The following is a 14,356-nucleotide window of genomic DNA, read 5'->3' as shown; positions in this document are numbered from 1 at the left end:
AGTAGAGAATCTAAATCGAGATTGAGCAATAAGCAATAAAGAAATGAGCAATAAGCAAAATTGTTTAAGCAAATGTATCAAAGAACCAAAATCGTCAGCTATTTTTAATTTAATTTTCAAAGCAAATGAACTTATAAGCAAATTTTAACTTGATCTTCAAACTGATTATGATGTATTTCGTTCAAATACTTGACTATGATATTGAAATGATGCATCTTCATAAATTTGAAATTCATATTTAATGCTTTATATATGCTTTTATTCAAGTATTTTGTCATCATCAAAAAGGAGAAGATTGTTGCTCCTTAAATTGATTTTGATGATTACAAAGCATTGGAGAGGATACTAATGATTTTAGTTTGAAAAAGATTTATTATATTTTAGAGATAAAATCATAATTTTATCAAGTTCTGATTCGGAAGCCTCAAGAGCAAGAACAAAAGATGTGCAATCTATTGGAAGCAATTTTAATATTTTTGGATATGTATTTTGAAAAAAAATCAGATTTATATATTTGAGTCGATCCCATGAGTCGACTCATGGCAAAAGGGCTGAACGGCATGCTAAATTTTTGGCTGGCACACTCTGTGAGTTGACCCCATGAGTCGACCCCTGAGCATGAGTCGACCCCATGAGTCGACCTCTGCTGCTCTGTAGGTCAAAATTATAGAACAGTCATTTTCTATTCTGTGCCACAGAAGTCGACCCCATGAGTTGACCCATGAGCATGAGTCAACCCCTATGACGGAAAATTTCTGTAACGGTTAGTTTTTAGCCCATTTTGGTTGCATTTAATGCCCATTTAATGTGCTCTAACGGCTCTATTTCAGTCCAGATTACTCTCCACCATCATTTGAAGTTATAAAAAGGACTTAAAGGAGGGAATCAACAAGGTTTTGAAAAGGTTCTTCAATCATTCAATTCAGTCCTAACAAAAGAGCCCTCTTGAAGTTAAAGAAGCTTTATTCAAGTTCACCAACCCTCAAGAGCTCATTCAAGTCTTCAACCACCTTGAGAAAAATCAGAAGAGCTTTCTTCTAATTGTGTAAAGTGTATTTAAACTTTATTCGCTCATTAAAGGAGCTACATCTAAATTTCTATGTAATTAACTATTATACTCTCTTTTTGAGCTGATTGTTTGTTTTAGAAGGATTCCAAAACATGGGAAGGTTATTCCGAACTGTAAATCGGATTGTATTGGATTGATTTGTATCCGAAAAAAAGTGTTCTAGCTTGATATAGCTAGAGTCGGAGGTTTCGATATTGTATTCGGATTGAATACGGTTTAGTGGATTTGAATTCTCAAGTAGGAGCTTGGGGAGTAAATGTAGGTGCAAGGTTGGCACCAAACCATTATAAATTTTTTGTTTGTGTTGTGCTTACTTGCTCTCCTTTTAAATTTTCTTATCTTCTTGCATTCTTGCATCCAACTTCTTCACCTTGCGTAAATTTCACTCTCCACACTTATCCTGCTCATTGTTAAATAATCCTCATTGTTGTAAGTTAATTTTAAATTTTTAAAAAAACTCAATTCAACCCCCTCTTGGGTTGCATAGCTGGGCAACAAATATCTCTTTTTTTTTTGAAAAAATAATTTTTTCTGTAAAAATTTTAAAATAAAAAAAATTAAAAAAAAAATAAGGTAAATAAAACCAACTACTAAAAAAATTTGAACTCTACAACAAGAAAAAAATCTTATGTCACTAATATTTTCCTCCCATGACTCTATAAAAATTATTTGTTGCAATAATATTTTTTTTTTTTTATAGTAAAATCTATTTATTCCTTTTCAAAGAGTTCTAGAATAAAATATTTTAGAAATTAAAAGAATGTATAAAAATTTAAAAGAGCACCAAAAGTTATCAAGAAAAAAAATTGAATTTAACAAAATAGGGGAAAATACTAGGTTTTTAATATTATGTAAATATTATTTGCCACAGTCATTAAAAAGAAAAAAATTTCTTTCACAATATTTTTTTCTCCATGTCCACAAAGAAATTCAAGCACAAAAAAAAATTAATTCAGAACTTTTCTTTTTTTTTTTTTGAAAAATTAATTTTTTTTTTGAAGGTCCACAATAACAAGTTTGTCAAAAAAAAATTTAGAAGCAAAAAAAAAAAAATACGGCCTCAAAATTATTACCGATAACCAAATTTGAAGTGTCCCAAAAAATTTTTTTTGTATGAAAATCTAATTAATTGCTTTTCGAAGTGTCCCAAAATTTTTTAAGGAAAACTTTGTTATAAAGGAACATTAGAAAAGGAAATTAAAATTGCCACATGCACAAAAAATATCACTAACAAAATAAAGAAAACTCGGACTTCTATAATAAGTGGAAAATTATCTACATCACCATTGTTTACTTCTTGGGACTCTTCATAATAATTTTATACAAATATTATTTATGGAGATGAAGAAAAAAAAATTTTCATCTTAATATTTTTCCTCACTCAAAAACACTTTCATGCACAAAAAAATTATTTTTTTTTTTCTTTTTTCACACAAAAATCTAATTTAATCCCTTTCGAAGAGTGTGAGAATAAAAAAAAAGGTTAAACTTGGAGCTTTAAAAAAAATTATATACGAAAAATATCACTAAAAATTTTGAATTCAACAAAAAAAAAAACTACATTTCTAATATTTTTTTCCCAAGACTCATCAGAACATTTTTTTTGTAAATATTATTTACCATAAAAGAATGAAAAATTCTTTCATCATATTTTTCCCATACTCACAAAAAAATTCACACACAAAAAAATTCAAATTCATTTTTTTTTTTTTTTCACAAAAAATGAGTCTTTTCCTTTTCAAATAATCTTAGGATGAAAAAAAATTGGTTTAAAAAGGAACCTTCAAAAAGGCACAAAAAGGGTACGACGGCCTTGACGAAGAGGCCTCCGTTCCACCAAGACAACGCCTCACCGAGACGATTGAATCGAAGGGAACGACGGCCTCAAGGTAAATCTTCTATCTCTATCTTCCCCAATCGCTTGCCCCTTTGTTTCTGTCGCTAAGGATTTTTATTTTATCTAATATTAATCTAATATGTAACTTTGCGAGTTCTAATCCTAGGGGCTTTTCTCACCCAAAGAAAAAGAGAAGAAAAGGGAATGAGAGAATCTTGTTCATCTCCTTCCCTCTTCCTCGCTCTCTATTTTTTTCTTCCCTCTCTGGAGTTGCAATTGATGTTATTGATAGGATATTTCGTCTAGATCGTTTTTGCTGATCGATGAGGGATTTATTATTAAATTGAGTTGGATTGGGAATCTAAAAGTGTGTTTGAATCAAGGATATGCGTTGGGGATTTTCAGTCTTGCTATGGCGCTTTTTGTGTTTGTGTTGTGTGTTATTCCTAGTGGTTTTTATCTTATACTGTGCTCTCTTTTCATCCTTTTTATACTGCAGTAATATACTAGTGTAATTAATTTTATGATAGTAGGAAGTAGTAACATTCTAGTCTTACTACTATCATCACAGTAGGAACATCATGTATTAATGTGATTTCTATATGTTGGTTATGGAAGAATGTGTGCTCTAATATTTGTTCTCGGACAACAATAGTGTTGTAAACTTATGCTTCATAAGCTTAGATTAAACAATAAAATTAGAAGACCGGACTAAAGTATTATGTATTATGTAGAACTCATAGGTAATTGTTGCGGGTGTATCATAGGATCATGTAATATGGATAGTTGAGTTAAAATCAGTAATTGAAATATATGAAAATATAAGTTACTTTGTAAATCTTGGACAAATTCTGTCTCCTGGGAAGTTGCCTGGTCTCTTGGGCTATCACCTGGTCAAAATCATCCTTTAATAGTCAAGGCCTATAATCAACAGGCATTGCTTTAGTCGGTAGGATTGACCTTGCAAATCCTTGGTCCAAATCATCTCTCATACAAGCCATCTGCCCGTGAAAGATTTTAAATTTATTCTCCTGAATTTTAATTATAATAGAACTTTCTTTCGTTTTCCGAGTCCATTAATACAAATGTAAGGTGCACTTACCCAAGTCTCCTCAATTGTTAATTGGACACGCATATACCATCTTTCTGAGTTTACCCGAAATTTTTTCTTTGAACGAAGCTTCTTCAACTCCTTTCAAGAAGTATTTTCTAAATTCTAATGTTATGCTTCCAAATCATACCATACTTACTGTCATTTTTAGAGGGATTTCAGTCCGTTTTGCTCATTGAAAAGACAAGTGTGCTTTTTTTTTTTCTTTCATGTCTCATCCCTCTTGATAACTTGTATTACCTAGACACTCACATCTGATATCTGTATCTGATACTTACCAGACACTCGGATGCTTATGTTGTTTTTTTTTAGCCAGTCTTAAAGATGGGAAGAGAGCTGATATCGTGCAACAATGAGTTTGACTATCTATTTTCATGGTAGAAGTGAATCCTCATTCATTTTAGAGATTGGTCAAGGATGTTTGTATTGAAACAACATTGTAAAATACTTCTTTTTGTATATCCCCAAGTTAATTAGGATGTTTGAATGAGAAACATGTATATTGAAAGATCTTAGCAAACAATATCAGTTTTATATTTTTTTTAATGTTCAAGACAATATTTAAAGTTATGAATATGTAATTTAGTTGAAATTAAACTTCATCCTATCTTTGCATCTCCTTTTCCGCTCTTGCTGACACTCGAATATAGGTACGAATCTGTTTCTCATACCCATGTCCATGCAACACTGTTGCTAATGCATTATTTCTTGTTCATACAACTCTGCAAGCTTTAATGGTGTCTTATAATATACTACATGTCCCAACCACACTTAATAATCTTGCAAAATGATGTGCTAAAAATACTTGCCACCTCATCCACCTTACTGCAGGTTTGTTGAATATTTAAACCAACCTTCAATTCTTATGCAAAGACATCACACATAAAAGAACCTGTTGAATTGATGATTGTCCTTTGCCTTTTGGTGAAATTTCATTATTGTGACCTTTGGATAGTTAATGATCAAGGTTTAGGGATAAGAAATATGTGTTATTTTTTTAAAGAAATTAATTTTTTGCTAGTAGTATAAACAAGAAGTTTAAAACGATACACTGGATGTCAGAGTAAGAAATTATAGTAAACCAAAATTTTAATTGCAAAGAAATACTTAAAACACTTGCTTTGATGGAATAAATGGGTCTAGATAGCATTATATGGTACATAAAGCAAATTCCCATGCCAAATGGTTGTTTTCTTTTGTGCTGGTTGTCATATAATTCCTGACAGATAAGATAGTTTTCCTGAAAAGAAGTAATAAAAATCAAGTAATTACAGCAGCAACACGATAATTCTATTTTTAAAGTTTCTTATTAATCCTCTGCTATCTTGTCAGCATATATTTTAGACAAATTTAGAAGACAGGTTTCGTCTTTTGGGTGATTAAAATCTTCATTATTTAATGTCATTTTCCTGTTCCACTGGCAATGCATGAATACTCAGAAAAAATGGTCATTTCTTTAGTATAGCATGAAAGCATTAATGAAATGGTTTCTGTTGAACAGGAAATATGGAAAAGTTAGATGACTCTGGAACTGGTCATCGGTGGAAATGGGTTGAGAGGTGGATGGACAGAGATACCATGCGTTGGGCAATAGGTTTGATGTACATAATTGCAGTTGCAACCATATGGATTGCTGCCAGTTTTATAGTTCAATCTGTAGTAGATGCTGGTGTTTCTCCTTTCCTAATAACATACATTTGCAACTCATTGTTTGTGGTTTACATCCCTATTGTTGAAATTTCAAGGCATTTTGAGGATTCAATTGAAGGTTTTTGGTCTTGTTTGAGAAATAAGAAAGATGCAGACAAACAACAATCTAGTGATTTGGAGAATGTAAATCTTCTTCATGAGAGTAATCATGATACGAACCCCAATGTTTTAGCGGGTCATAGTAAAGAGGATACTTTATCCGGAGTTCAGTCCAGGCTTCCAGAATCTAGTCATGCTAATGCATGTGGTCAACCAGAATTGGATGTTGTGAGTCAAGACTGCAGTAAACAAGTAGATGCAAAGGGTCGATGGACACGCACTCGTGTAGCTAAAGTCAGCTTGTTGATATGCCCTTTTTGGTTTTTAGCACAACTGACTTTCAATCTGTCTCTCAAATATACCACTGTAACAGTACGTATCCTTAAACACATAGAAATATGTGTGTCTTCTCCTTTTACTTTCTTCTTTCCTTCCATCTTGCTATAACATTGTAATGGGTGCTTATTCCTTTTTTGCAGTCTAATACTATCTTAAGCAGTACATCTAGCCTTTTCACTTTCTTGGTCGCTTTAGCATTCCTAGGAGAGAAGTTTACATGGGTAAAGCTGATTAGCGTTCTTCTGTGCATGGGGGGAACAATAATAGTCAGCCTGGCTGATTCAAATCCAAATCCTGCAGCCAATGCAATTGGAACAAATCATCTTCTTGGAGACATTCTTGCTCTTCTTTCAGCAGGCCTGTATGCTGTATACATCACACTGATTCGTAAAAAGCTGCCTGATGAGACAAAAGGAGAAGGTCAAGCAAGTACAGCTCAGTTTCTTGGATTTCTTGGGCTGTTTAATCTTTTGATCTTTCTTCCTGTTGCTCTACTGTTGAATTTTACAAAGCTAGAGCCCTTTCACAAGCTTACATGGAAGCAATGTGGCCTTATTGTTGGCAAAGGTTCGTGTCACTTTTATCACATTCTCAGTTATACATATGATGGCTTGTGTACTATTTTTCATCAATTAAATTTTTTGGTTATTACTAAAACATTTCTTTTTCTTAACACCAGAGGTTAATCATCATAGAATATTTTTCTGATTTGGGAGACATATATACTAAATTTTGCAAACAGGTTTTCCTTAAAAATTCTGCAAGCAGCTCAATCTGTATACATTCAATGTTTGATTGAAAGATTCTTGTTAACAGGACAAGCATAAAAAAAAGAAGAAGAAGAATTACAGGATGTGATTATAAACAATACACTATTTATCACATTAATGATTTTTTCCCTTTTGTTTTGTTTTGGCGCAACTACATTCTGCAGAGTATAACATTGTTTCAGCCTCCTAGGGAGGCTATCTGTAGTCAAAAACTACATTGGGTATACATATTACCTTGTCTTTAACTAGCTCATATAAGAAATGCATCTCTTTGCCAAGCAATGCTATTACTTTCATATTTGATCAATAGGTAAAAATTCTCCTTTTGTATTAATTTTACTAATTTGTTGAGAAGTGCAGCCTTGCAAGTTCTTATAACTGCATATGGTTTGGAATTAGTTTTATCAATATAGCAAAGTTGAGAGAAAAGTGTAGGCATTCACGTTACAATTTCTATTTGTTGTCACCAGTCCAAATATATGGAAATGGACTAGATTGTTATAGATTCTCTGTGGGGTTATACAAAACCGTACTATCAACAATTTGATTGAACCTTATATTCTACAAAGTTAAGAAATTTAACAGTAGATTCGCTATGATGGGAGGAAATAATATGTCTTATGCACTATAGTGTAAAAATTTATAGATTATTATATCTTATGATTTGCTCAATTATTTTGTTATCTAACTTTAAAATCGTACTTTCGTAATATCAATAGTAAGTTGATTCTTGCATATCTTTATTGCGAGCAACCAAATAACCTGTCTTTTTTATATGCTTTTTCTTTGTCCTAGATCCTATTCAAATATTTGTTCTTATTAAATTGCATCTTATACTTCATGACTAGCCTCTCTGGCAACCCCCTTCCTAATAAATTGTTTGGTATTGATGTCAAAAGTAAGATAGTCGCAAGCTTAGATGAAATGGTAGAGGGTTGATGTTAGGTTGTTAGCTAGTTATAGAAAATATGTCAGCTTTAATGAATCCAAATTTGAGGTCCTTGTCATGTGCAATGTGCCACTACCTAATGTGGGCATAGTTGGCGGGTTATTAACCTTAAGCAGTGCAGCACAATATGAGCTCGTTTTGGAGAGAATTGAGTAATGACTAGCTGGGTTATTACCCTAAAAGTAATGTGACAAAATGGTACACAATTGAATTGAGGTCCTTTTGGAACTTTGATTATAAAGAGTGTAGAGCTAGTGGTTACAATGATACAAGGGAGACTCAATATTGCTTACCTCAAGAAACTTAATGGAAAGAAAGTCTAAGATATTAATGGTAATTACAAACTTTTATATTTATGGAATGATAATAACAGTAATGGAGTTGGAATAGTAGTGGATAAAGAAATGAAGGATAAAATTGTTATGTGAAAGGAAAAGTGATATTACTAAGAGAGATCAAGTTAGTGCTAGACAAGGAGATTATTAATGTAGTTAGCATTTGCACATTGCAAGTAGGCTTTATCAATAGGGAGAGATAGTTTTGGGAGGTGGTTGATGGATGAATATAAATATATTCTAAAGGGAAATGGGTAATTAAAGGTTGTTTCCCAAATGGGCATTCAAGGAAGAGTAACATGGAGTATGGGAGGGTACGTGGTGGATATGATTTTAGTGATAGGAATTTTGTGGAAGATTCCATTCTTGAGTTTGCAGTATACAGGATTTAACAATTGCAAAAAGAATTTTTTAAGAAGAAAGATGAACATTTAGTACCCTTTAGAGTGGATAAATTTGTTATAAATAGATTACCTTGTTATACAAAATGGAGAACGATCAACAAGCAAGGTTGTAATTTGATACCAAGGGAAAACTTGACCACACAACAAAGGCTAATGGTTTTAGATCTATATATCTAGTGCAAGAAGAAATGGATTAAATTAATTAATGCTCGGTGATTTGATGGTGCATTCTAAAATGGTGAAAATGTTGCATATTTCAGGAATAAATTGTCAAAAGAGGAAAATTAGAAGTTAAAAACCGAACCAACTAGAACATGGGATCAGATGACTGACTATATTAGGAGAGTAGCTAGAGAAGTTCTTGGGGAACCAAAGGACAGCACACGCACACAACAAAAAGAAAAAACTTGGTGATGCAATAATAGTGTACTGTAGGCAATAAGGCAAGAAGAATTTATTTTAAAAAATAGAAAATTATGAATGATATTTAAGATTATGAAAGATATAAGAAGGCTAAGAAAGATGCAGAAGGACTGGTAAGGCGGAATATGCATCATTTGATAATTCACATGATAAACTATATTGAAAGGAAGGTGAGGGAAATTTATAATATTGCTAACAAGGAGAGGAAATCTAAAGGTATTGATTTACTTAGATGCATGCAAACAACAGGATCTTCGTGTAAGATGATGAATCTAAAGAAAGATGGAAATGCTATTTTCAATATTGTTGAATGAGAAATCTACTAGAGAAATTTGTATTCAAGAGGCAGAATCAAAGGTTTTTTGGGTTTTCTTCATGCAATTCATATGAAAGAGTCAAAGCTTTGAAGAGGATATAAAAGCATGTCACATCAGGGTTATATGAAATATCTATTGAGGTTTGGAAATCATGGGAGATACTGGTTTAACTTGGCTTGCAAATTTAGGCTGGATTTTTTCATCGTTTCCAGTTTTCTTTTTTTAGTTTTTTTAAAAAACTAAAACTAATTTCAATTTTCTGAAAATCAAAATCCCAAAACTTATTTGGTAGTCACTTGGGCTGTTTGGTGGCAGCAGTGGCAGTGGCTGGATTTGGGGGAGGCAGCTGGCAAAGGGTGGTGGGTGGCAAGCAATGATAGGGTTGGTGGTGGTGATGGTCACCGAGGCTATGGTGGTCATAGACAGTTTTGGTTTCCAGAGACTTTGAGAACTAGATTTTTTAGTTTCTATAATTTCTAGAAACTGAGAAAGAGTTTTCAAAGAACTGAAAATAACAACTAGGTTACCAAACAACATTCCTGCTTCAGATTTATTTTTTTTTTAAAAAAAAATTGAAAATCGGAAACTAAAACTATCGAAGAGGGCCTTAATTGATGAGATTTGGAAAACCAAGAAAATGCCAAACAATTGGATGAGCATACCGCTACCCGTGTATAAGAATAAATGGCAAAGACAATATGTGTAATTGCTTTAAATATTGGGTAACCAACCTTGTAAACCACTCAAAGGGTAGCCGAATAAGGATCAAGGGAAAAATATCAATCTCAATTAACTGATCTACTAATACATAACACAAAATGGTTGAGACCAGCTTCACCGACTCAAAAAAATGAAGTCATATATCCTTCATGAACTCCTACAAAGCCATTGTTTTCCTTTAAACGAATAGACTAAGCCATTTGTGTAACTGGGATGGCATCATAGCCATCCATCTATTGCACACCTTTTGTATTAAGCACATGCTAGATTCTAGAGGTCAGTGATAGAGGTCAGCCTTTTTTCACTTAGACAATAATAAAAAAGTGTAGAGAAAAGGGAATAGGCTTTGTCTTTATTGACATGGAGAAAACCTTAAGAAAGGTAACAGAGATCTTGAAGAAGGGTGCATGTATATATTGAATTCATTGAGGTCATATGTTCTAAACTCTGGAGTATTGACTAGTAGTGGGACTTTTTGTGGTACAAGTGTATTTATAATCCTCACAGGCTTGCTAGTGAATTAAGTTGGGATGGGTTCCAGGCATGGTGACTGACGTGTAGTTTATGGTCCATAGCATCTTCCTGCCATTCTAGTACCTCTACCTCACGGATCAACTTGATTTTCCTTTTCCCAAAGAAGAGTGGGATTGGGGCCCACTGAAGTGCAATTTTGAGGCTTTATTACCCATTGCGTCCTAGCACTAAACTAGTTCCCCGCTTCATTTGTTCATTTTTGTTTTCTTTTTTTTCCTCCAAATGAAAAGTGTGACCAAGCCCCACACTTGATGTACCTCTGCTGAAGGCTACGAGCTCTAGCGCCTATTGTCCAATGAACTGGGAGAGAAAAAGAGAAAGAGAGAGAAGGAAGGGAGAGGATGGGAAGGAGACGAATGCAATTTAGGATTTCGATGATTGTGGTTAATTGCTCAACACTGAGAAACCTAAAATCAAAGGAATGTGCTTTTTTCTTTTTTAGCTATTAATTTGGCCCAGAATAAAGAAAACGGGAGAAATCATTCCCTTTTTATGTTTGACATGAACTATGATATGCTGTAGGGTAAGGATCAACATACAAAACTATTTTTTAATATATTTTATTTTTTATAAGATTTATAACTTTTTCAGGATAAATTATTATCAAACATAATGGAAAATTTATTTCAGGAAAAAATGTAGCATGTTTAGATTATTATAATGGACATGCTACTTAAGTATTACATGCTTTGGATAAATTTCAGACATGTTCAGTAGCACTCAAACCTACAACGAGGATTAATTTAAAATTTTCCTGGCCAAAATGCTACTATTTAGGTTTGGAAAAGCATATGAAACAACCATGAGGATAGATATGAATAGTATACACGAAATGAAACCAATTTAACTTAACTCCTTATTTTTGAAGTCCAAAAATATTTTTAAAATTAATAAAACAGTAAAACCTCTAAGGCAAATTAGAAGAATGAATATTAAAAAGGAAATACCAAGAGGCCTGACCAAGACGACCATTGGGATAGGGGTTGGATGTGGTGCATCCCATTCTGTGGGGAAATCGGAATGCCCCAATCCTATGAATTTCAGTCATTGGGGATTGCCTGAAGGATGAAGTCTATTCTTATAACATGAATGAAAGATGAACTTATGACTAATATTTAGGAAGGCATATAGTGGTGTATGTTCGTTTTATGAATTTACTCTTTGTTGTATGTATTTTCATAAACCCTTGCCACTTCAAGCCCATTATCTTGGTAGGTCATCATTGGTATTGCTGAATGGCTGTCTACACTTTGGTTCATCAGTCATATTCCCTTTTTGCAGCAACTGTCTTGCTTCTTGTTTTACCACCATAATATGCTGATCATATGTTGGAGTGTATGCTTGAATGCAACACTCCCATCACAAGTTGCAATAGATAGATGCATATTCTTATAATAAGCTACAATGCTTCATATGTAATCCTAGATACAATTGGATTATGGAGTGCAACTATATACAGTTATACATTGTACAATGATAGGCAGCCGATGTCTATGACATGCCTCCACAAACGCATGATGTACTATAGATGGAGTGTTTGCATAGAAGATACCAAAAGCATTGTTGGATGCAAAGGAAAATGAGAACAACCTAAACAAGAATGACAAGAAATGACCATCTATTCAGGTGCGCTGGTCATTCTTAAAACAATTAAGTTTCTAACAGTTTGGTTGGTATTTGGTTCAGAGTCTACCATTTAAAATGGTATGTAGGTCATTTGCTGATCCCATGATACCAAATAACCTTTTGTCATGACATGACCTCTTCTATGCTCTGCCTTGCCAGATCAGTGACATCATAAGAGAAGTAAGAAAGATATTCATTTTCAGAAGCTAATTACCAATAGTTACATGCCCTAAGAGGAACCAAGCATGCATGATTGGCTTGTCAACCATGCAAGACTTTTGTAGAAGTCTGGAAAATTTGGTTGCCTCCAAATCCCTTCCTTGAGATTTCAAAAACGTGGTTCTCTAGGATATCTCTGCAATTTCTTTTAGTGGCTAAATGGAATTGCCTTTGGGACTCAATATTATCAAAAAAGGGTGAACTAGAAAGAGAAATAGAGGTATTAAGGAAGATGCAACAGCTAATTGAGAAACACTAATCAATTGTATCACCTTGAACATCACAATTTATTTTGAACCCATGCTATTTGTGTTCTTCTCCATCTCTAACTACAACAAGCCTTAAGGATAAGGAAAGCTACTGCTTTTTTTTCCTTTAATTTATTTTGACATGGTGGAATGTGCTTCTAGAGGGTGGCAATGTGAGTTAATAGATTAGAGATTTTAGTGCTAATATGGATGTGTGATATGACTATCTACCAGGAAGTCTGTTGTCTGAAACAATGCATTAACAAATCTGCGGTGCTTATAATTTGTTAACTGCAGAACTTCATCTGCTTTTGAAATAGGGAACTGAAATATTCCAGTGCTCAGTGATACTTGGTGTATCAGCAGTAAGTAGCAATAAGCTTGCTGTACTCAAAAACATATGGCTCCACTTGAAACTCAGCAAACATGTCAATCTCTTTTTCAGAAGCCAAAAGGCCATGCCTGTCATCAGTTCTGTCCTGGCAGGTCCTGACCGGAGATAAGTGACAATCTGACAGGTAGCCAAAGTTACATTTGGGGTTGTAAGTTTTATTCTTCCATAAGGAGCCATTTTGGAGTCCGATTGGGATTGCTCGAGTCTATAGTAGATGTCCAACCAAGCTCCTATTTTGCTAGCTGATGTGGTTTACATATTTGTTGGGTACCTCTAATAATAGGCTGTACTAAATCTGCTGATCACATTATTATTATCATTTTCCAGCACATCATTTTGCATCATGAAAGGCTAATACCGCACGGTGTTCAAATTATGCTAAATCATTCTATACTTTTGAAATGGTCCAGGAGACAGTAGAGACTGATTCCACTGATTTAACTTAATCCTTTTGTATAGGTTTATTGGATAATGTGTTGAGTGATTACTTGTGGGCAAAGGCCATCCATCTGACAACAACCACTGTAGCAACTGCTGGTCTTACAATTCAGGTTCCGATTGCTGCCATTGTTGACTCACTCACTGGCAATGCCCCTTATCTCATGGATTACATTGGAGCTGCTGCTGTCATGGTTGGGTTTGCTGGAATCAACATACCATCAGATGCTTTCAGCGGAACCCAAACAAGCCAAGAACTAGCAGTAGAAAATAATGATGTGTCTGATGATCATTTCGAACCGCCTATCGAGAGAAATAGGACTTCTCTTTCGTAGTGCAGTCAAATTTCTCTTCCATGGCTATCTATTATTATTTCATTATTTTTTTGATGCATTGGCAAAATATCATCTTGATCAACAGAATTGTTCGAAGCTTCTATTGATGCATTGTCCTGGCAAGCTGAGTTATCGAAGATCCAGATTTCCAGCAAATGCAAATGTATGGCACGGAATGGATGAAGTACATCCTTGGTATTGTTTTGGGTTTGTGCAAGAATTCTTGGGGTTATTTCAAATGTTAAACTACAGAATTAATTGGATGATTTAGATGGATGGTTCTGTCAGCAAGTGTATAATATATACATAATGTTTCTGCACAAGCTTTTGTTTTATAAGGTGCATGGTTGTCTTCCAGTTATCTTTCCAGAATCCATGGCTAGAGTGCTCACTTATAATCTTTTTTTTTTTTTTTTCCTTTTATTAGACAGAAAACGAGATTCTTTGTTGGTATTGCAAGCCAAGATTAAGTGGAGAGCTACATAGGAGAGAAAATTTAAGACAAAGGTCAGCTATGTTAAATTTGAATATTATACCCT

At 33.8% G+C, this 14,356-nt stretch overlaps 1 protein-coding gene across 1 annotated transcript; it reads left to right on the top strand.

Moving 5' to 3' along the window:
• Positions 1–2,832: 2,832 nt before the first annotated feature.
• LOC140857524 (thiamine-repressible mitochondrial transport protein THI74-like) lies at positions 2,833–14,140 on the top strand. Its single transcript, XM_073256515.1, has 4 exons — positions 2,833–2,958; positions 5,519–6,138; positions 6,246–6,672; positions 13,504–14,140. Exons 2-4 carry the CDS (start codon positions 5,524–5,526, stop codon positions 13,815–13,817), a joined length of 1,356 nt encoding a protein of 451 aa, XP_073112616.1. The 5' UTR covers positions 2,833–2,958; positions 5,519–5,523; the 3' UTR covers positions 13,818–14,140.
• The last annotated feature ends 216 nt before the right edge of the window (positions 14,141–14,356 follow it).

Source organism: Elaeis guineensis, chromosome 4 (assembly GCF_000442705.2).
Source record: "Elaeis guineensis isolate ETL-2024a chromosome 4, EG11, whole genome shotgun sequence".
Taxonomy (NCBI): Eukaryota; Viridiplantae; Streptophyta; class Magnoliopsida; order Arecales; family Arecaceae; genus Elaeis; species Elaeis guineensis.
Note: the sequence above shows the minus strand (reverse complement) of the source record. Positions and strands in the feature narration are given on the sequence as shown.

What these genes read in the sequence shown, in the direction of transcription:
- LOC140857524 (XM_073256515.1), top strand. Translation starts at nt 5,524, where the DNA reads ATGGAAAAGTTAGATGACTCTGGAACTGGTCATCGGTGGAAATGGGTT. An exon ending in TCAAATATACCACTGTAACA is followed by an intron (nt 6,139 to 6,245) that starts GTACGTATCCTT and finishes CCTTTTTTGCAG; the next exon opens with TCTAATACTATCTTAAGCAG. An exon ending in TGGCCTTATTGTTGGCAAAG is followed by an intron (nt 6,673 to 13,503) that starts GTTCGTGTCACT and finishes CCTTTTGTATAG; the next exon opens with GTTTATTGGATAATGTGTTG.